Here is a 24,429-nt window from a genome sequence, read left to right as displayed (position 1 = left end):
AAACTCATGCATAACTGACCAATTGGATCAGTATCTACAGTGTGTGTGTTTGTGTGTGTGTGTGTGTGTGTGTGTGTGCATGTACAGTACGGCTTTGTGTCTAGACTCTTATCATTTGTCACGTAACACGGGTTATAGATTTATGACCAAATAATTATATCAAGATAAAACTTTTCATTATCAGTCAATCAAGAATTATAGCGATGAATATCACATTATTCTATTTTTAAGTTTAAAGCCCCAAGTGAAAGCTTTAACCTCTAAAACTGTAGATAAAAAGTTTTCTCATATATAATTGTTCATCTCTGGATAGTAATTTTCATTGCGATGTATTTCCTGGAACATTTATTTGCGATATCTGTTGATAAATCAATTAAATTGGAATATGCTAATTAAAGCATTCAAATAAAAAACTTTAAATGTGGAGTAAGTATCTACTGCTGAACACTGAAGTTGAACTTTAACGACAAAGTACATTTAACATCAGGAACTTTTCGACCCTGGTTCTCCGTGCAGCACGTGGTTCTATTGGTGATGCTGCAGGATTCCTTGGCCTAGTTGGCAGCTGCTTGGCACATTCCCACATCCTCAGAGTTCAGGGTTACGTGGGCTGCGAAGAGGTAAAGGTCACTTAAAGTCAGTGAGTGAAGCGACCAGGAAAACACACACACAGACACACACAACAAGGTCTTTCACCGACCACATCCTGCTCACTATAGACACTAGAAGAGCTGTGTAATTGATCCCATTACCTCCCTCTCTATCTCTGTCTGTCTGAAGGAGCAGTTTTCTACATTTTCTCCGGCAATACGTCTTCACCTGTCTGAAGCAGGTTCCATTTAGTCGCATCTTAAGCCTCCTCGTTTTGTGCGTAACATTTTTTTTTTCTTGACTTACGATAAGTGACGGGACAAAAGGCACAAGCCCTCACACGATCAGACAAATTGCAATGTTTACACAACATTCAGGGTCATAGTTTGACCTTTGACCTTCGATTTCTCCTTTAAATTAACCTGAGGGTTTTATTTCTACTGATTTTCTTTCTCATTTTTTTGAACCCATGTAAAGTGTTGAAAGCTCTAGATTCATTAAATATAATATATTCTTTTTGGAAATCCATTATGCAACAAACACTGTGACATACGTTCACTCCTGTCCGCAGTGATTTAGACTGAGAGGACAGACGTGTGTGTTACCCAGGCCAAAGTCTAATGGCTCTGGTAGAGTTACGTAAAACACGACCACGTGGACGGGACGTGACCCCTAAAGAGGGTGAGGCTCCGGGCACGGAGATAGTGTGTGTGTGAGTGAGAGAGAGAGAAAGGCAGAGAAGGAGAACTCCACCCTCCAATCACTACTGTGCAGCCTCTGGCTTCAAATGTGCCAGATGGCAGCGGTTGTACCTGGGATATTTAGGTTTGCTTAACAATAGTCAATCACCCAGCTGAACCATTGTGTTTGAGTGTGCAAGTGTGCGTGTTGTTGATCTGTTTTTGTGTTTGTTGTTGCTGCTGGAGGCAGATGGAGCTCCCGCCTCCTCCGCTGAGTGTCACAGCAGCACAGATGTGGAGCCGTGGCAGCAGCAGTGAACATGTGGAGGACAAAACCAAGGCTGATGTTTGACTTATGTAAAAAAAATAAAACCCCACTACATTTCTTGCTCATGAGTCAGGGCTGTTATCTTTATAGTTCAAGCATCTCTGATCATTTGAGGTAAAGAGACACAATGCTAAACAAGCGTTTAGTTTCGGCAGCTTGATAAATTCCAATTTTAGCAGCTAATTGGCCTCGGAGACTTCCAGCTCCTTTGTGTTGGACTGTGTAATCAGCTGAATATAAAAAATAAACAGGACGAGGCAGGAGGTCCTCCCCTGAATCTTATGATTACATAATCTGTGCAAAGCTGGAAATGAGCTCCACACGGCAAACTCAACTTTCCTTCATTAGCCCAAATACAGAGTTACACAACCGATTTGCCGACATATTTCATGCTCTCATAAAATATATCCTCTCATCCTTTCAGAAACCGGAGGAGGTCAGACGCACGGTCACAGGGTTTGTTGTGGTTGAAGTCGGGGACGTGTAGTTCTCAGAGGTCCGGTCTGCTTTGTTTGGGGGGGGGGGGGTCCGCTCGGCGAGTCACCGAGCTCACACTCTCCTCTGTTTGGGTTTGAAACTGTCCCACTGCAACATGTGTGTGTGTGTGAGGGGACTGGAAAGGTCTGAGGCGTTTTCCTCTCCCACTGACTTCCAGCCCAGACCATGTGATGAGGTCATCTGCGTGCTCACATAAGCAGTATGGTTTCACTGCAGCCCACTCACCGTCCTCCAATTAGGCGAATCATAGGGGTAGAGGAGTAATCTGAGTTTATTGCTAACACACACACACACATATACTGATTTGTGATGCATGATCAAGCCGTCGCACACACACACACACAACACTGGTCACCGCAGTGTGACAGCATTCAGCAGCATGGGGTCAACAGTGCAAATCTCTAGTAGTACAGAGCGGCTTTATTCTAGCATCAGCTGCATGTGGAGCTTTCTACAAAACCTGTGTGAGCCAATGAATGTCCGCCGTGTAAGAATAGAGGACAATGGCAGCCGGCACAGGCTTTGCAGTGGCATCACAAATCTTTTTCCTTTTTTTTTACCCCCAGCCACATCTGGCGCCATCATGGAGATTCCATGGGAGAGTTTGGCTTTGTGCAAATAACGTGCTAAATATGAAACAGCCACTGAACAACAGGGCGAACACCTGGAGAGCATGTGCTGCAGAGGGAGTTTACGGGATGTTGCAGGTCATCGTGTCACAGCCACAAGCGTTTAGGTTAAGATGTTTGCTCGGGTATTATTCTTTACGTCTAATGGAGACAGTATTTTTGCAGGTTTGTCTTCTGCCTGATATTGTATGGGGATATACATTCTCATGCATTCTCACCTTGAGTTTGCTGGATGCATGTTAGTGTGACAATCAGCTGTCGATCAATAACTCATCCAGGCTTCACTCTTGGAAAGGGTTTAAAGGGGTTTTGGAGTTCTGGTGCAAAATTGATTTATCCTCCGTCTTAATATTCACACCTACACTCGATTTACAGTCTCTGATCAACCTAACCCCAATCTGCCTGTCTGCCTCAACCCGAGCAGACACGTCCCAACCACCGCCCACGATTAGGCTGCAAACTGAAGACTGGATATATTTCTTGAAATTTTCCAGAGGAGCTGCATGTGCAAATGTCCGAGTGAGGCGCTCCGGAGGTTTCCCAGAGCGGTTCCTGCCAGCCCCCTGGTTAGATTTTAGTGAGCTCATGTGAGAGCTAAATGTCGTGGGCATGCATCGGTGAGGCCCCCCCCCCCCGCAGCAGATGTGGATTAAATGCCGAAAAGTGTTGGAAATCTGCTTTGAGGGACACGTCCATGAATCTGAAGACTTAGACGCCCAAACCATTCACAGAGGAAGCATTATGCTGCCAATCGTTTTATGCTGCGTCTCAACAATGAAATGCACCTTTTCCCTGTGCATGTGCGGTTGTCATGAATACGTCCCTTGAATATGAAATTCGGTGATGGATGGTGGCGCCTCGGCCTTCAACACAAAATCAATCAGATGGGTCTTTGGGGAAATCCGAGTTTCCTGCTGTACAGGAAGAAGGGAAGCATTCATAGCTGCACATGAGAAAAGCAGAGGAGAAGAATCTCAAATATCTCCTTCACGGCGAATTGGCGGGTAAGTGTTTGAGGACGGTGTCGGTGGAGAAGAGGAAACGGGTGGATTTGGTTTTGCAGGATGAATAAATGGAGCCAAAGTCTGAACTGTGTGCGTCACACGTTGTCCATCATATGAACGTAAGCCGCATCGGGCTATGAAAGCGTTCTTGTACTGCTCTTTCATTAGATCCTTTTCTGATAGAGTTTCAAAATTGTTCTTTACTTATAATAAATGAGCGTGACATTGTGGTATGATACGGTCGTCCATGGTTGGTCTTAGGCAACGTTACACAATCACGAGCGCTTTCTACAACAGTTGTACAGAAAAAAACCTTCGGGCCCCAAATTGTTTTTATGCCACAAATGGCGCCAAGCAGTCATTCGTTAGGAATTTAATAATCAGTTGCATTCGGGAGCCTCTGTGTGGCGCTGTTCCGAAACGCGGGTGCACCTCTGCGGCTTTCCTTGGAAAAACGTGTTTTGTGTTGCCTTTAATTGAGGGGAATCGAGGATGATAACTGATCGTTATCCATTTATCGTTAAACGATGTATTGTTGGGGTTTTGATTGTTGGCTGGACAAAACCAGACGAATGAGAATGGTAACTTGGACATTTCTCTGAATTTCCAACGTTTTGCTTTCCTCCACCAGTGCCCAGCGGTTCCTTGGAATTAAATCAAGCTGCTCCACATTGCACAAACTCACTTGTATCCAGCCCTTTAATACGCTTGATTTTTTTTCATCGGGATCCAGGAATTATTCCTTGGGAAGGTATTCAAAATGTCCCAAAAAAAATTGCCCTATCTCATAATGTTAAAGGAAGTGATCTGCATCTCCTCTTTAATCCGGACCTGTGCTCGTTTTTTAACTGGGTCGGTCTTGGCCCGTGTTCCATCCTTCCACCAAGATTCGTGGAACCGCGTTCTGTAGCTTTGCATAATCCTGGTAACAAACAAACAAACAAACAGACAGGAGTGTAAACATAACCTCCTTGGCGGCGGTTTAATAAAAATAATCATGAGTTGCAGCCCTACTTTAAAAAACCTTCCTGAATCGGCTCTCTTGTGTATTCTGGGTCGGCTTCGGATGGAACTACAGAGCCGGGCAGTCACTTCTGATTTGAGTCTCTGACTGACTTCTTTTTGAAAAGCAGCGATGGTTGAACCTCGTAGGAATCAGAGTTTAAGAAACATCCAGCACTGTCAATAAAATGAAGACCTCTAGCATTATTTGATTATTCAGAAGTCTCAAAGAAAACTTTTAAAATGGAAAATATAGAACCAACGACTTCCACGACCTGGAAATGCTGACGCGAGTTATGCCGGAGTTTGAATGGTCCATTCTTTCTTCCCCTCATTTATGGTTTATTGCGAAAAATCAATTTTGACATTGTGCAGAGGGAGCTGTGTGTCACATGCTTGTTCTCTCACTCTTTTGTTGACTCTGACGTCTTGTCACTCTCTCTCTCTTTCTGTTCTTTCTGTTGTGTTTGTGCTTCTCTCCCACGCCTTGTTTTATTTTCAGTCACTTATCTTCCCAAGACCTTGACGAGGCTGGATTCTCATCTCTCAGACACATGCGATGTTATTTCCTCACACACACATTAAAACACACTCGTTGTGTTTTCTGCGTGGAATGATCTTACTGATAGTGGCTCATAAATAACGTGTGACTCTGGCGTCTTGTCCAAGGCCGGCGAAAATCTGTGACATCATCACGTGAACATACGACCTCTCCCTCGACTTAAGAAAAATAGAAGCTTTATAAAAATTACTCTTCTATTCATGGTTGAACTTTTCTTTTTCAGCTGTTAATCCCTCGCTTACTTCCTGTTCAGCCAAATGTGCGGCTGAGGGATTAACAGCTTGCTCAAGGGCTCCTCGACAGGAGCTCAATAGCAGCCCTTGCTACTTTGTGTGTCTGTGTGTGTGTGTGTTTGTGTGTTTCTGGTGAGCTGCCCGGCCAAGCGAATGTTAATTAGGTAGTAAAACCTCAGCTAACAGTTCAGTACTCTAGTCAGGTTTTGACTGACTAGTGGCTTATTCACATCCATTTGGCGGGCACTCACACTCACACTCACAGACACACACACAGACACACTCACACACAGACACACTCACACACAGACACACAAGCGCACCAGATTCACACATTTCGTTTGTCCAGAGGCGCCTCTTTGACTGACCAAGCTGCCAGTACAATTCATTCCCCTGCTGCTGTGCGCTTGTGTGTCTCTGTGACTGTGTTTGTGTGTTTGTGTGTGTGTGTTTGTCTTAAGGACGTTGGTCCCTGAACTTGTCATTGATGTGACAGAAAGGTATTTGATGGCCACACCTGTATGTGCTTTCTTTTCAATTCAGAGCTCTTTGGTTAACACTACAAAGTCGGGGTTTGTTTGGTTTGCGCACATGAATGAACACACACACAGACACACACACATTCTCGAGGCACTGCTGCTCCTAATAGGAAAAGCTGAGAGAGATCATCCTGGCCAATCACCTTTCAGGAAGCAGGGATCAGCAGAAAGCTCCTCAGCTAATGGCCAAAGTAACCTTCACTTACCTGCCCCCAGTCTAGCCTGTCTACACACACACACACACACACACACACACACATCTCCTGTCTCTTTTGTCAACACTGTTTTTGCTCATTTTGTTCTGAACAAAGCCGCTCTCCCCCACCATGCCTCCCTCCTCCACTCTCCAGATCTCTCTTTCTTTCTTCCCCTCCTCTTCCTGCCTTTTCTTCTTTTTCTCTTTGGACTTTTTGTTTCCTCTGTTTTTCTTTTTCTTATTTTCACATCCGACTTTTCAGTTGTTGTTGTTTTTTGGTATGGGGGGGGGGGCGGGGGGACTTTCTCACAATTATGTCGCACAGATTGCAAAGCTCTCGGGCGGGGGAGTGTGTGTGTGAGAATGAATGAATGAATGAATGAACCAAGAACTTCCATCAGATATAGTATAAACTACATGATTTGATTAAGATCAGAGGAAAGATTTGAGCGGCGCATGTAAGCATCAGGAGGAGATCACTTCCTGTTTCACTAAGTCGGCTCCTCCACCCGCCAAGTTAAGGTGAAGCACCTGCTGAATGAACCTCTCACCACTGGACTGTGTTGCATAATACACACTCGTCATAATTCTTTGTGCATTTGTGTGTATTTCATGAAATCAATACCACCTTAATAATGTCAACGATAAATATGAAGTAACTGCTAGATCACATAGCTTAGCATAAAGACTTGAATTTAGCACTTACCAATATAAGGTTATAGAACATGTTTAAAAAATCGTGGATCTTCTCCTTAACCCGGATCCACTCCAAGATTAGAGGAGTTTACCTATTAAGTGAAATAATTGATAAAGATTATAATTTAGTATTGTCTTTATGAAGTCCTTTTAACAATGCTTAAAGCCATCTGACACAGTTTCTGCTGCTCTTCTCTGCAGTCAAAACGTGTTTGGATTAGTCAGCGGCAGAAATAATCCTTTATTTGGGGAAACTGACTTTTATATGTTTGTGTTCAATTTCTCCATTTTCAGTTTTTATAGACTAAACAGACAAAATGATTTGTTAGTCACAGCCGCTCATTGTGGTTTGGTCAATTTACATTGACGTATACAGCGTGTCCCTTTTTAGTTTAAGCATCTCCTGTGTATGTGTGCGTTTCCATCTCGATATATATATATAAGTAAGAGTGTGTGAGATGTTTGTGCCTGTCTGTCAGTGTGTGTGTGCGTGTGCACGCCTGGCAGTGTGCCAGCGGCCTGTATGAGCGTGATCCAGGCTACAGAGTGCTGATTGTGCGCTGTGGTATGGGATGTATGCCGGGCGCAGAGAGCATCGGGCGCCTCCTAAAAGAGCGGAGAAGCCACCCACCAACCCACTGGGGTTACTGAGTGCACAGGAGGAGGAGGAGGAGGAGGGAGGGAGGGAGAGAGGGAGAGAGGGAGGGAATGTTTCCCCTCCTTTCTCTCTCACACTCACACACTTATTTGTCTCCTTCCATTCTCACACACTCCCTCAGGAAAACGCTTGAGCTTCTCTTTGCTTTATTCGAGCTACAAGTTCTCCGCGTTCTTCACACCCTTGAGTTTGTTCCCTGGTCACACCCATACACAATCACACACACACACACATTAACACTAACACACACACACTAACACACGCACACTGTACTCTCAGGTGATTGTCTTGATGTCAACACAGCCGCAGTGTTTCTCCCCATGTCTCCACTCTGATCTGTGTGCGTCTGACTGTGTGTGTGTGTCTTATTGGATCCCGGGCCATGACATCACTCAGCTGCCACTTCTCTAACTGGGTTGGTCCGTAAAGAGCTTAGTGCCAGTGGGTGTTGGAGACCACTAAGCTGATTAAGGTCTACTAATGAGACGCTTCTCGCTTGAAGTCTCTCTGTGTGTGTGTTTGTGTGTGTGTACTGCGTTGTTTGTTTATGTGGCAGGGTGTGGGTTATAGCACACGTGTGTTTGTGTGTGTGTGCGTCTTCAGCTGTGCTCAGGCCGGAGGGATCAGGTGGAGACGGTCCAGGGGATGAGGAGGGGTCAGAGTTGATCTCAGGGTCAGCTGGAGTGCTGACGTGGATGAACAGGGTGTGAATCCAGATAAGACTCCTCTGACGGGGGGGGAAGTTATTCTCAGATGAGCCGCCATCAAATCCCTTTTTCCCCCCCTCGCACTCTCCAGTATGGCCCCGATCTGATCAGAAAGTTTGAACTGGGTCCAATTAAGCAGTTTTTCGACGTCTGTGTTAGTATGACTGACAGGTGATCATGTGACACTTGAATATTTACCCCTGTCAAATAGCCCCCCCGTCCATTTATCAGAAAACCTATTGAAAGATAAAAGATGGTGCAGATCCAAATAGAAATCTAGATTCAGGGAATTCAAACATGGTTTCTCAAGGGGACTGTTGTGCCTTGGCGGCCGTGTGCGCTCCACTGAGTCATTTGTCTTATTGCTGGATTCAGTAATGACAGTCTGGGACGACACATCAGCTGCTGTCGTGTAACTTTTACCTAATTGTGTTACATCACCGGCGTCACCATGGTGTTTTTTGGTGTATTATTCATGGCCTCCGCCTCATTACACTGCAGCCCAGAGCGACTCCCTCCACAGCCAACTCTCCCTTTCAACCAGCAGGACCCACATGTGTGTGTCTGTGTGATGGGGAAACATCAGATTTGCACATAAAATGTTATTTGTGTGTCTGCTGATGATGAAGAAATAAGTCAGTCAATCAGACGAATGAGCAAATCAATGAGAAACCTCCAAGTATCAGGTCTCTCTGCTTTCATAATCTCTTAGTCGGTTGAAAGTTTAGACTTTATCAGAACATTCAGTTCCTTTATCCTTAAAAACAAAAACAAAATCCAGCATGAAGTGAGAATGCAAGCTGAGCAGTTTTTCTATCTGCAGCTTGAGCCGAACGACTCTGACGCACGGAGCCCGGAGCGTCCCCCTCGCAAAGCAGAAGTCGAGTTTGGACATTGGGTGTTTCAAATTAGCAGCAAAGAGCCGAGGATCATGGGACCTGTGGGGCCATCTCTCCCCCCCCTCGGCTTCATACAGATTGCTCAACTCTTTAACGGCCTCGAGGGGGGGGGGGGGGGGGGGTCTATAGGCTGAACACGTGTCAGTTACCTAATTCTGACACCGCGACCTGCAGCCTCCGCTTCTCCTCAAGCGATCAAATCAAAACCTCTTCTTCTGTTTTCACCTCAGAGAAAAGGAAAGTGGATAATTATTCCAATCTGGACGACGAGGACGGAGAGTTTTAGATTTTCCCCCGGACAGTTCCCGCTTGCACCCTCCAGCGTCGCTCATGCAAATATGAGCAGAACCCCCCATGCCCCCCCCCCATCTCCCCTAACGTGTTCCTGTCTTGAGATCATTGAAATCTTCTAGAATGTGATTGAGAGAAAGAACAAACAGTCCCCCGGCCCCTGGCTCGCTTTATGTAACTGCGATCGAACGAGGGAACAGGGGGATGTTTGCTCACCGCTGCCATTAGTGGCCTGAAAACGGTCGTTAACCTTTAGAGAGTCCTGCCTGGCACTCGACTCGACCCCCCCCCCCCCCACACACACACACACACCAACCCCCTCCCTCCGGTGTCAGCGCTGTGACCAGGGACGTGCAGGTAGAACTAACAGCTTCCTCCTGTGCTCTCCAAGGGTCTCATTTATTCAATTGTACAAGTTGCAAGTGTGTGTGTGTGTGTGTGTGTGTGTGTGTGTGTGTGTGTGTGTGTGTGTGTGTGTGTGTGTGTGTGTGTGTGTGTGTGTGTGTGTGTGTGTGTGTGTGTGTGTGTGTGTGTGTGTGTGTGTGACTGGAAGGACTTTTCGAGATTTTCCTCATTAGACGACAATTCTGTACCTTTTACCTCAGCCAAACTATGTAGTCAATAATCAGTAAAGTCAATAATGAGTTTCAAATATAAAGAATATTGAATTTGGATCATTGTTAAATTCTGGTGTGTTGCTTTGTGTTGTGCGTTTCTTTAGCAGATTGTGTTTTTCAGGCCGATTCCCTTCGAGCTGTTCATCGTGCACATCTTCAAATCCGTGCATCGTTTCTCTGCTTCAGAGAAACTCAATGTTCTGTTTCCGTTTCCCCGACACAGACCTTTCTCCGGAATCTTCAATTAAACCCAACAACACTCGGGCTCTGCTAATAGCACAATGTTCTTCTGGGCTGCGGGCGCCCTCAGCCGCTAACCAGAGCATTAAAAGCCTCGCAATCGGCAGCCAGCGGGGGAAATGACATGTGCTCGGCTCCCCCGTCTCCTCATTAGTCCGACCTGGTCAAGAACAAACAAGCAGAAATTGCATGTGGAAGAGATGGAAGGTCAGGAGGTTGAGAGGAAAGTGGATGAGCGAGGGATGATTGAGAGGCGGCGAGCGCTCCCTGTTTGCTGCTTCAGTCCGTGCTGAGTTTCATTTGCCATTAATGACATTTGTTGTATTCATGAGCAGCTGAAAGAAACGTGACATGATTTCTTCATTTAAAAAAAAAAGGGGGGTTAGGGGTGGGCAGTGTGGTAACGGCCTGGTTTCCTTTCCTGTGCGAGCTGACGATGGGGGAGGGGAGGACTTCTTTTTGGGAGTCCAGCAGAATCTGAGTATGAATCATCACCTCCTAACCAAAACAACACATAGACACACACACACACACACACACACACACACACACACACACACACACACACACTGGGTTATGATCGGGCGTGCGTCATCATGCTGCTCACTTACATGACGTGGTGACTCTGCAGGGATATCACTAATGCACATGCGAGCAGGAAACAGTGGTCACAGCAACTGCTACCAAATGGCTCTTCTCTGGATGACGTGATTCACCTGCTGTCTGTGGTGTGTAGCTGAACTCCATCAGTGCATCATCTACACCAGTGGGGGGGGGGGGGGGGGGGTCAATCCCAGCTGGTCTAGGGCAAAAGGCGGGGTACGTCCCTGGACAGGTCACCAGCGACTACCAGGGCCAAAATGCAAACTGTAAACTTACAGAGGCACAAAACCGTATTGCTCTGATCGGACCACTGTTCCACCGTGTCACCCTGGTGCTAGGATTCAGGTTAGAGTTAGTTTGAGGTCAGGATTGGGGGTCAGGGGTTGAACGCAAATGAGCCTTAAGGTGTTCGGAAATGCATTATGTCCAGTGTCCTCACATAGATAGAAGTAAATGTGCTTGTGCAACCTGCAACTACTCTCTCTATACACACACACACACACACACACACACACACACATTTCCCAACAGCTTGCGGTTCATTGACTCACGAATTACACACGTGATCGGTGTGCCCTGTAACCAATCCGTCTGACACTTGCATGGCACCATTTATATCTCTTTAACTGCTGCTCTCTGTTTACAAGTCGTCTCAATTCAGACTCAAATAAATCTCCGAATGTCTGTCCTCATGTGGTGGAAGGCACCAGACCAGTGGTTTTACATGTGTTTGTGTCTATTTAACACGAGTCACATTTACTTCACAGCTTTATTAAAACCATTAGTCTGTGTTCGGCTTTTGGATTTTCTTTGCTTTTTCCATTTGCTTCCGTAGAAGAGGAAAACTCTCGGAGTAGACGTCTGACGGGTGTTTGTCCAAGTCACATGACCTTTGAACTCCGGATCGATCCGAAAAAGTCTGCACTGCATTACGAAAAAACCTCTGCTGATAAAAATACTTGAAACAATAGGAGAGGGAGTCATTTCTTATAATGACATATCGCTAAATATATGTTTTTTTTGTGCAAAATAAGTAATAAGATAAATATGGCAGAAAAAGACTGTAAATCGTATCCTGTGTTGAATATGGTCTCCCCTCCATAAGCGGTCTGGCCAATCAGATCACACCCAGGCCTCAGTGCGTCTCTGGTGATTCCACTCTCATGTGGTCGAGCACTTCCCAGTCCCAGAGACTCGGGTGTAGACGGGGGCAACTGTGTCGCATCGAGTCAGTGTTGATGTAAAGATAACGACTTGTGTAGCTTTAAAAAGTGGAAGTCGAAACCACATGGTTATTATTTCATTTCACATCCACTCTGCTGGAGCAGAGTTCAAACCGCTGGTTCAGAAACTCCCCCATTAACAAGAGCGGAGGGCACTTCAACTTCAAGTGAACGTGCTAAAGGGCTGCGGATGGAGGGGGGGGGGAGCAGAGCGAGGACTCTGAGGGCGAGGAAGTAAAAAAGAAAAGAAGAAGAGATTCCTTTACTGATTTCTTTTCCTCCTGTGGAGACGAGGAAAGGGCGAGAGAAGCGTTGCTACAGGAGCCTCCAGAAGGTTCATAAACAAATATTTGCGTTGCCCGTTGGCCAAGTCGGGCCGTCTACACACAGTCAGAGACACGCACACACACACACATAAACATAAACACGTATACAATCATTTCCCCTGATATTTCCTCTAAACACAGAGCTCTTTATCATATAACTTATATGAGCGGGAAGGCTTTTTGTGTGCCTGGGTGTGTGTGTGTGTGTTTGCTTGCGGTGTGGTGTGGTGTCTGCACTAATAGTTACACAATTCCTTATCAACATGGAGCAACATCTGGCACGTGGACACACACTGCAGGACACAGATAGGCATCAGTTTCCAAACACAATTCCGATTGTGCACCGTCAGCCCCCGTCATCACTTTAATGATTCAGCAGTGAAGCAGCTCTGGTTTAGTAGATTCACTGACGAGCACAGTCGATACTGATGCCAGCAGGGAAATAAAGGTTTGAATTAGTCTGGTGGAAATTTGTATATTTTTTTTTAAGTCAGTGTCACGCACGGTGTCGTCAGAGGGAGAAGATCCACAGTTGAGCAGAAGTGAGCCTGACGCAGATCTGAGTCTGAGTGAAGTGGGAGCTTTGTGGTGACTGTTCCAAAGAACCAAAGGGATCTTTGAGTTTATTATTTATTTAAATTGCTCTGATCTCACACGGGGGTGGAGTGAAGCGACACGGAGATAAACGTCTGAGGAGCAGCGCCGTCGCTCGGCTATCTCTCTTAAAAGGTGGTGCAACAGCGTCTTGTGTTTCCTTCCAGAAAAGCTTTACTCAGAAGTGAGGACCCCCCCCCCCCCCCCCCCCCGCTCCTGCTATCACTCCATATGTCACTCGAGACGCCCCCCCCACCCCAAAAGGTGTAGGCCTGTGTTTGTGTGTGGACAGATAGTGGTGGAACTGGTGGAGCGGCACCACACCGAGGCCGAGAGACACTTCTGATCCGGGACTGGAAACGGTGAAAGTGTGCAGGAGTGTGAGAGAGAGAGAAACTGAACCAGATAACATTCCTCCAAACCCGTTAGTCCCCCTCTGGCTTCAACTGTGTGTGTCCCGGCCAGGGACAGGACGTCCCACGTCAGATTTCAGCACAGAAGCCAGTTTCTGTTACACAAGGACAACCACTTTTTTAAAATTGTTATATTTTAAACGGCTAAAGTCAGATTCTGCCCCAACAGGTTTCACGTCTTTTATACTATGCTTATAAAATAAAACAAATATATCTTCTTTTCCCCTGAGGCACATATTTGAATGTAGGACATGCAGATAAATCATTTACCAAGAAATCATTTGTTTTTGCAGCTTGTTTTATTGGCACTTTAAAGCCAATCGTCCTCTCTTATCAGATAATGACAGTTCCAGGCACTGACTCAGTACATGTGTTGTTCCAATGAACCTAATTGCAGTTTTATTTTACCTGACACAGTTTCTATTTTTATAAACATTGAGGGCCCGGCCAATACGTGTAGTCAACAAATCATGAGTCAGTCTCACCTGTCAATCAAATAAGTCATTAAAAACTTCCTGGAATAACAAGCGATTGAACAAACATCCTCTCACAACTACCTAAAATAACAGAAACCATCTTTACAGGGAAATTTGATCCACTAACATGGAGGAGGCGGAGCTTCTGATCTATTGACTACGTTTTTCGGGCGATGTCAAGTTGTCCATCTTTATACAAGAGTGTGGACACTCAACCCAACAGGGATTCCTGCGGGTCGGGTTCAGGAAAATGATATCTCCGGTCGAGTTTAGCCAATTTGGCTTGGAGGCCCAAATTTGTTTACACTGCGCACGTCGGTTATCTGTGAAAACATCGCGCTCAGACGCTAAAAAAAACGAATGCCGAGTTCGTACAGAAAATCGCGAACTGAGCTCCACTTTACTTCGTTCATATCGTACCTGAGGACGGCACAGATCGCTCTCACACTCTCTGGGTCCTATTCAAAGTGCGGTTGCCTCTGAAGCAGCGCGACCGGCTTCTTAAAATACCTTTCTAAATTAAATGGAGCCTTTTTTTTAATTTACAGCTCGCTGCCAGTCAAATATTTCACAGGCCGACATGGCTGCCAGGATGAGGAACGCAAACCCTTAAGTTCAGATGTTGCGCAAGGACGATCTAAAGAAGCTGCACGTGGGGCACCTCTCCCTTCTCCCCCCCCCCCCCCCCCCCCCCCCCCCCCCCACTCAGCACTCTGCCTCTTCCTGTCCCCACACATTCCTGCTCGTCTTTGTGCCGTAACACACCCACTGACTCTCTCCCGCTGTCGCTTGTGCATCATGAAAACTCGCCTCGGGCCTCGTGTTTTTTTTTGTGTGTTTTTTTTTGCAACTTGAATCATTGTGTAATCATGTCGAGAAAATCCGACAACTCACAGACTGAAATTACAACATTTAATTTAAGATATGTATCGTTTAATAAGTCGAGTGAAGATCGCTGTGGGTCCCTCAGATATGATGGTTTACATACTTATTACACACACACACCTGGAGAGATACCTTGTAACGTGGCTGTTGTAGCCGTTGTGGGTGTGATTGTCGTTGGCAGGATGACAGTGTGTGTGTGTGTGTGTGTGTGTGTGAGTGAAAGTGCAATAAGCACACACAGCACTCGTCTTTCAGCACACACACACCCTGCTCTATGGAAATTTACGGCTGAACATAAAGGGAAAATGTGCGGCGTCGACTGTTCCCGTAATGGGGGGTGGGGGGGGTGGGGTTGTTTTTAAAACAATAAAAAGCTTCCAGTGGGATAATTGATTGCTCTCATTTATGGGCTGTGTGGTTAGCACCTTCATTTTCCATAAAAGACGACATTATCATAAACTGCACCGACCAGGAATCACTTGTCAGTCAAGTGTGGCCCATTCTAACGTGTGAAGAGGGATGCGCATGAACTCACACACACACACACACACACACACACACACACACAGACACACACACATACACACACAAATCAGCTCTTCTTGTATTTATTCCAAACAAAGTGCTGCTGGTGGTTCCTCAGTCTTAAAAAGAGTTTCCCGTGTCCCAGAGGACTTTTCCCAGAAGAGACGCGTCCGCTCCAGGCCTCTGCAGGGCAGCGTGTTACGGTGGCCCCTCAGGGTCAAAACACAACTCCTTCTCAAGTGTGTTTTAAACCCTCAGGGCCAACGTCGGCAAAATGTAAAAGTTTGTTTGAGCGAGGTGACGGGGTGCGTCAATATGTGCACAGTCTCTTATTACACTCCGTATGAACTTTCACTAAACTTCTTTAACCTCGTGCTACGTACACAGACGTCCTCAGAAAAGTTCAATGATGATGATGAATGTCACTTTATTTCTTTTCAGTTTAAAGACAGATTTTTGCTCCTGAGTGAAAGTTGTAGTTTGCGGGTTTATTATCAGTTTTTACATTGAGCTGGAGAAATGATTTAGAAGTGCTCTAATAGAAAAAAATATTTCTGTACAAAACCGAAAGCTTTCATTTAAAAAGTACATCTTCAAAAGTATAGGAAAAATAAAAAGTATAATATAAGTTTCCCTTTTTCTTCCTTTTATTAATTTACGAGTTCTAGGTCCAGGTCTAGACGCCCCACCTCCCAGTGACCTCTGCTCTAGACCTCACAGCTCAATGCGAGAAAGCCATGTGTGAACTGCACTCCCTGAACTCCTCTCGAACTTGACGCAGAATGGCTTCACATTATGAAACAGGTCTGAACCACTGGCCCCAGATCTGTAATCACCACATCTCTGAGTTCTGTATTTGGACGTCGCTCATAAGAAACCTTTTCATTATATTTTCCCCACTTTTAAATTTTCCTGCAGCTGTTTCCATACCTGTTAAATCCCCGCTGTTTACAAAGAACCCGGTGAAACACTGTGGATGCATTGGAGGAAAGACTGTTATGTGGATAATTGTGCCTCATTATCCTCATTTAAAACAATTATCGCATCCTGACCCTTTAAAACGGGGTCTTTTGGATCAGCTACAAACACTTTAACCTTTTAGTCGTGTTTGCACAATACGTCCTGTGCAGAACCGGCTTGTTTCCGTCAGGCCCGTTCTCCATCTGGACCAGAACCGAGCTGGACTCGATGCCGCTGACCAGTGGAGGGAACTGGGGAGCGTTAACGAAACCATGTGCTTGAGAATTAAAGTGGAAATAGTGGAAATTTAACACTGAAATAATTCTGTGCAGAAGTGGATTGTGCTGCAGGGGGACGGTTCAGAAGTTTTTGCTTCACTGGGAAAACTGGGTCAAGATATGAATTCATTTTAACGGTCGTGAAACCGAGCCCCCCCCCCCCCACCATGAAGAAGCCAAAGTCTTCAACATCACCTTTGCAACTCACAGGAGGCAAACGTGTAATGCACAAAAAGTGTCATGTGCATACGAGCTGGACTCACAACTAACAAATAAGATCTGTGAAATTGAATTCATGCACGGAGAACGTTATATCTTCATAAGCGACAGACTCTCTGGCGTCGTTGGGAGAAATTAAACGAGGGGACACAGGAGCCCCCCCCCCCCCGCTGCTCCGAGCGTCCATTCCTTCGTATTTGCAGCTGTCCTCCCGACGCTGGATCCCCGGCTCATGTTGCGCCCGTCGCACCTCCTGCCCGCTCGTCCTCCTCGCGGGATTGATGATTTAATGCAGTCAAGTATAATAACAGTGCTGGAGGATTTTTGCGAAAAGGCTCGAGCTGCTGGAACGAGAAAAATAGCTGCCATTGTGGAAAAACACTTTGAGTGGGAACGCAGGGGGATTTTTCACATCCCTGGATTAATACAATTCCCTGATGGGTTCCAGGAGAAAGTTCTTTGCTTTCCTCAGTGTAAGGGGTCAAAGGTCGGGGGGCTGGTTACTCATGGAGTTGGAAGGGATTTGTTTCTGCCCGGTTTGGTGCGAGTCCGGCACGTGATGATAAATCTTTAAAAACCACAGGATTACGTTCTTTTTTCTGCCCCGGGGCCGATGAGACGTCTGTAGAAAAGACGAGATGTTGTGATGAACTCATCTGGGGGATTTCCAGTGAAGCTCACAAACCCTACTACAGGCTCGTGCTTTCTGTCCCCACGCTGGCATCCTATGACTTTCCACTCCGCAGCATTCGTTCTGCCTCTCTCCTCAAGAGAGCTTTCATTTACTGTAACAAGCCGATGACCTCAAACAGCTCGAAACGTGAATCGGATCCCGAGCACTTTTGCTTTTAAAAATAAAAACCTGATTTAAATCCAAACCGACCGAGTGACCGGTGACCTCACTGACTCACATCGTGCTGCATAGGCCCGCTCTGTGTGCTGCGGGGGCGGCGCTGGAAATGATAGACTGACACACTGGATTTACGACCAGAGCACAGGGTGGCTTTCAATTTTTAGGCAGCGCTCGATTGAGACATCACACAGACCCAGACTCTCCTAATTACACACAAACACACACTTCCACACATACACACATACCCAGGCGGCTGGAGAACAGTTATTGGCTAGACACGGAGCGCGGAGGCAGATAGCCTCGTCTAACCTCTTGATTTAAAACAGTCTGGGAGAGGACGGAGGAACAGAAACACACATTCGCTCACACGCAATCGTTACACCGGTCATTATTAAATCGATTTGCCCACAGATGGAGAAACGATGCAAAAAGGAAACAAACGCGATCGATAGACAAACCGCCGAGGGAGGGTACAGAGCGATGGATGGGGCAGCTCGGGGGGAAACAAGAAGAGGGCAATAACCGATGCTCGCGGTCAGAAGAGGGAACATGTCTTGCGTAGCACGTGCATTAGAGATGAGGCAGTTGTTGAGCATGTTTCAGCGTGTAATTATCCACGTCTGTGTTTAGGGAAAGGTCGTCATTAAGTGAATGTCGACCGCGTAATTATAGCATCTTCTCCGGGTCCCGGGCTTTCATGAGATGTTTGCATGTGTGTGTGTGTGTGTGTTCATGGCAGTGCACCAGTGCGTGTCCTGCCTGTCTCCTCCGGTCCCCACTGGTTGGCTGGTTTGATTGTTTGTGTTGCTGTTTTTTTCGAGGCCGGCTGCCTGGACGAGGGAGCCGCTGCACTCCGAGCCGCTCTGCTCAGCTTTAGGGCCACCGTGGATTTGGCCGGGTGCTGGCAGGCACCGTCTGCACCGGGGAGGAGGGGGGGTGGGGGGGCACTAAATATAGCTCACTGCACCAGGAAGAACACAAACTAGAGAGAGAGAGGGAGAGAGGGAGGATGTAAATGTAGAGTAATCTTGTGCAATTAGAGAGTGGAGAGCTGCTGGGAAATGTTGGTTAAAGTGTCGCGGGGAACTCTCTCTGAGCCGGCTCCCTTTTTACTGGCTTTTGTAGATTTGTTATTCGGGGCCGACTCGCTGCCGTCGAGTCTTTAGCATGAGTCATCACATTTGACAGGAAGCAAACCCGGTTTAAAGAGCACTGACTAATCCTTATAGTGGTCACGATCCTGCTTCCATTGCAAAGTCTACAACCCACTGTTTAGCATTTTTCCATTGACTCGTTAATAAAAAACCACTGTGACACACGTGACCTCAGGAGGTGTGATCAAGCTGTAATGCTGCCGGGAGCTATCCTATTAAAACGAGACATTATTATGAACAGAAGTCGGTTTGTTTAAAGAGTCGTCCACCGCAACATGGAAACCGGTGACTGGTTCTTCATGTTGTGACATATTGTCGTATATACAACATTGTTTCACGTTGCGTCAAACAAACAAAAACCGTTACTGTGAGCCATTTCCCAGAACCACCAGACAGCTCACACTCATGAGCACAGAGAGGGGGGGGGGGGGGTGCGTGACAGGGATGGTAAAAACGTTGTGGGTCTTTTGACTTTCTTTTTTTGATGGTCCAATGCTGTGGTGCATGATGACCATCCATATTCAATGAGTTTGAGTATTTAAGAGAAGCTCAAATTTTTGGTGGAATACATATTATGAATTTTTAGAAGAATTATAAATATCTTCTGTTGGAAGTTGAACAATTTAACGAGATTATCTATTTCTGTTTGTTTATGTGGCTGTGGAAGAATGGCTGATGCTTATGCTGGTGCTAATGGTGATCCTAAGAAAGAAAGAAAGAGAGAGGGTGCTTATCCAGGTTTTCCTACTCACATGCCCAGATCAGATTGGTTGTTTATGTTTTTGACGAGAGACGTGACAGACGAGAGATTAAAGCCCCCCCGTTCGTTTACCGCTCTGCACAGATAAGTGGATGTTAAGGAACATGTCACAGAAATTGTCAAACAACTTGGGAGACATTGTGGAGACACCCTGAGGCTCCTCATGTATCAGTACGCGGCAGATAATGTTTGATTTGAACTTGTGTTTTCATTTCTAAACGTATTTTTCCAAACTGTACAGTGTCTCGTTCAGGGCTCGACACACAAACAGGCAGATGTCTGACGTGTGACGTTGTGCGATTATTTTACTGTATCTGCTCTGAAGCAGATTTATCAAGTCTGCGTCCTGATAATCAAATCAACTGTGCAAATGAGGCCGACCTGACATCTTTTCTGGATCTCAGTTTTTACCTTCTGCTTGCACGCACACACACACAAACACACACACACACACACACACACACACACACACACACACACACATCACTCTGTGCCTGCAGCAATAGGTGTCCTCACTTTCTCCTTTTCCTGCTGTTCTCTTCTTCACTTTCATGTCTGCGTCTGTTTCACGCCTGTCTGGCCGTATTGTATTTCCCTGTTGTTCACTGTGAGGTCACGGTGTTCCCGGGGCCGATAAGCAGACACGTATCTCACAAAAGATATTATAATTACCCCCGATAAGCAAGACGCGCTGTGTATACATGTCATAATATTTCTTCCTCATATCACAGTTATTGTTTATTCTGCATCTAACCAAACCATTTCCCCTCTGTGTTTCTCTTCCCTCCAGAGTGCTGATGTCGGAGCGTCGTCCTTGGGGGGGAAACAATCTGGTACCACTCACCTCGAAGCCCCGCCCCTGCTCCTATCCGTGTAACCAATTGCATTAAAGGAGCAACTGGATCGGACACGCCCCCCCCTCCCCGATGAAGCACTTTGACAGAGACCGATGGAAAAGGGTCTTTTTTTTTTTTCTTCGCTTTCATCCGGTTGGTTTACGGAAACCAGCGGAGATGTGTGCCAAATGACATTCTTGAAAAGATTCTCGCTGCTCTCATTCGTTGAGTGAAAGCCAATCAGAGAAAGGTACAAAAATGGAGAAAACATCCAATCATATAGAGTTCAAAGGTGGCTGATTATCATATGTATGAGAAAGACAATATATATATAGAGCTATTTACAGTAACTGCTAAAAAAAAGTGCCTCATTTTCAGACTGTAGCTGTTTTGCAATGAACTTTCAACTTAGCCTTGACTAAGTTCAACTTTGGGTTCTTTCTTTGTGCTTCATTTGATGTAGTTTCCCCAAATATGCAGAGGAACATATTGAAAGTGAAACGCACTTAATGCCGCGTTAATGTCACATAGGATCCATGGTACGTTGTCCATGTAACACTATCCGTTAAATTTAGGGGGACCGTGAATGAAGGGCTTTGGCTGATGTGAGGCATCATCTATTTTTATGGATTATTGGCACTTCTGTTTAATTTGGAGCCAATTTTTTTTATAAATATTCAAGTTTCCCCTATTCATGAGTAAAAGGATGCTCAGAGATCTCTTCCCTCATATTCAGCCTATGTGTTAAAGAAAGTAAAACCAAACGTATCCGCTCCAAAATAAAATGGGTTCTTAGTTCTTAGTCCCGTTTTTTAAGCTGATGCTAATGACAACGTAGCAAACGATGGATCTGTTGTGACCTGAACGCGGCATCTGCGCTAACATAAATTATACTATGGTACTAGCAATGCTACAGGACCTCCTGTCTACTGTGAGAAATATTAGCATAGCGACTGTCGGCTAGCTGCTCATTGTAACGTGCGTCACTTTTATTCTGTCCGTCTCCCTTTTCTTTCCCGTTTAACTTTTCGAACCAGAGCCATACACACCGACAGTATTACACACACTAGGCTTGAAAACAAAAGGGGCTTGTCTGTCAGCATTGACACTGTCCTGCTCGCTCTCCGAAGGCCTCCAGCTCAGATTAAGATATTACCACCATGCCAGGGCGTGAATTCACCAACCTGCTGACCAGCTCAGGGTGAGACCCCTGCCACAGAGCCAAGCAATCCCATTAGCGCTATTAGCTCCATACGTGCGTGTCCCACTTAATCCCCTTTGTCTCAGGATGCAAAATAACATAAGGTGTGTACAGTGGGGATAGAGACCCTATCTATAGCCATGCTAATGCTAGCTTTGTAGCAGTCAGCACACTGCTTTTAGCACCGGAAAGGGGCTTAGCTGTTATTTCTACGATGTCAGTTTATAGAAATTCCTAATTTGTTGTCCTCACCAAAAGTTTATGAAGTGGGTTTTTACACTTTTTAATTTGTTTTAATCAGGTTGACTTTAAAATACTTCGTTCCTAAATCCTTTAAAGGTTCGGTGTGTTAGATTTAGGTGAAAGGGATCTATTAGAAGAAATGGAATTTTAATTACTAGTGTGTGATCACCAAATTTGTGTAAATTGTTTTATTTTTTTACCCAGTAAAGGACCATTTATATTGAAATACTTTATACTTACCTCTCTACGGAGGCTGCCATGTTTTTTACCGTATCCCAGACTAGACCAACTAAACATCTTCTGAGTTTTTATGACAACTGAAGGCTACCACAGGGTCTCTTTCATGTTTGGAAGGGGATATTCAGCTGCAACATGCAACTTCACCACTAGAGGTCACTAAATCCTACACACTGAACCTTTAATTCAAGACTTCCGATCTCCTCCCGCCTCCTCTGTCTTTGCTTATGGGTCTTACTTTAATCTCCGCTATGCATCAGCACTTAAGTGCCTGTCTGTCCTGTTTGCCTGCCAGTCTCTCTGCCCCGCCTTAGCAGCTAGCACTAATAGGGCTGTCCTAGCAGAATATATCGAGTCTATTTTTGTGTCTATTTTTGTCTCTTTTGACTGTACAGTTCTAAAAAAAAATAAGAAAAAAAAATGTACTTGTTGGTGTTTGTTCAAGTGTGACGGTGATCTATCAGATGACTCGACCGACAGCCATGGCCCCGATCGGTGGAGTTTTGGACTGTTTTACATTTTGTCGGGAATCGTTGCGGGGCCACCAGTGCCAAATCGCAACAACAACAAAAGACTCAGCTGTCCTCCTCTCCGACAGCACCTCGAAAAGCAACCTTCAGCTTTCAAGTCTGGACGTATTGCTTTGTATTGTTTTAACGACGTAACCTTTTTGTGTTTCCCCCCCATGTTTTTATTTTGCAGTGTGGGGGGGGGGGGGGGAGAGAGAACTGTGACATATCTCCCCTCGCAGTCTGCTGATGTGACTCCGGGAGATAAAGGTCATCAAGGAGACTTGCGTATGCTTTATCCTTGGATATTCTTATGACTTTAACCAGAGCGTCAGAAGAAAAAAAAAGAAATGCATGAAGAGAAAGACGAGGCCACCGTGAAAAAAAACCACAACAAAATGTCTTCATGTCTAAATACATCTACGTAGCTCTTTAGTTTGTGCTCATGTGTTTATCTGCCTGCTGTGGGAAGTTCATGAACTTTCTCACTCTGGTCACATAACTGTCGGCGTCCCCAGAGCAAAACAACGCTGCTTAATTACATGCAGATTGGGATCTGTGGTCGGACTTGCCCCATAATAGTGGTTAGCAATGCAGAAATGGAAAAAACAATTGGAGTCAAACACATGAAAACGCTAGCGTACACACAAGCAAACACAAGTGATAAGTTTAAATGTATTTTTGGAAATGTTCTCATATTGAAACTGCAGTTTTCTGCCAAAGCAGACACGCTTGAAGGTACTTTCAGTCGAGAGATCGCACAAGTAGATGGTGCATTCAGGTGCAGTCCTGCTGGTGGGAGCCTCCTTCCAGCTCTGAGTGTCTCATGAACTCCTCAATATAACACGTTTTTACTGTTGTACTAGCACACAGGCTGGAAAGAGGGGGCTCGATGGTCACAGCTACATATCATGAATACAGGGCGGGGGGGTGGGAGGGGGTTAACAGTGCAAGTGGCTGCATGACTTCATTCATTGCATTGTGTAGAGATATTCATAATTGGTGCGGGAAAAGTGCTGCTGCTGCTGCTGTTCTAAAAAGATTCTGTATCCCTTCCCCCTGTTCCCCCGAGGGATGGTACCGAATGGGAATATTGTGGGATCCTTTTTTTTTTTTTTGCCATTGATGTAGAAAAGTTTTACTTCTGTTGCTTGAGAGAAAAGAAAAAAATCTGACTAAAAGATAAAAACAAAAAAAAAGAGTCAAACAACAAACAAACTTGTGGTTTCTTTTGTTCCCTTTCACTGGCTGCTGAGTTTTGAGATGTAATGGGGGGGGGGGAAGTGAGAGAGGAACACAACGGCTGCCGATCGACAGGGGGACGGAGAGGACGAGCAGAGGAAGTGGGGGGGGGGGGGGCTGTAATCTAGTGTGAACATCAGCGTCTTTGACTCGACGGCTCGTGGAGGCCTCGCGCCCACAACGCAGATGTCGCACTTAAACGTGGAGAAAGCAAACAGGCCGATTGTTCTCCAGGAAGCTTTTTTTAGCCACGTTAGTCACATCCACTACTCCCATTGATAAGATCGTTTGCACCCGGGGTTAGCAGGCTGCCCCGCTGAGTTAATCACTAGCCTTTACTGGTAATTTGACCAACCTCCGTGTTTGCTGGGTGACAGCGACCATCAGGCCTCTTCCTCCTCCTCTGTCTCACTTGATACCGCTCTCTCCCTCGACACTCGGGTTAATTAAATAAGCTGATAAATCCATGTCTCACTCCTCTCCTCTCATTGTTGTTGTGTCCGGGATCTTGTATCGTCGCTG

At 45.7% G+C, this 24,429-nt stretch overlaps 1 protein-coding gene across 1 annotated transcript in view; it reads left to right on the top strand.

Annotated features, from left to right (window-relative positions):
• The window catches only part of si:ch73-335l21.1 (insulin receptor substrate 1-B), a 41,904-nt gene extending 18,606 nt beyond the window's left edge, over positions 1-23,298 (top strand). Inside the window, exon 4 of the mRNA XM_053416263.1 lies at positions 20,430-23,298. Within this exon, the coding sequence (XP_053272238.1) occupies positions 20,430-20,437 (8 nt within the window). The 3' untranslated portion in view covers positions 20,438-23,298. The remainder of the gene's footprint in view (positions 1-20,429) is intronic.
• The last annotated feature ends 1,131 nt before the right edge of the window (positions 23,299-24,429 follow it).

Source organism: Pleuronectes platessa, chromosome 23, assembly GCF_947347685.1.
Source record: "Pleuronectes platessa chromosome 23, fPlePla1.1, whole genome shotgun sequence".
In the NCBI taxonomy this organism is placed as follows: domain Eukaryota; kingdom Metazoa; phylum Chordata; class Actinopteri; order Pleuronectiformes; family Pleuronectidae; genus Pleuronectes; species Pleuronectes platessa.
The sequence above is the reverse complement of the archived record's forward strand: the minus strand, read 5'-3'. Positions and strand labels throughout refer to the sequence as shown.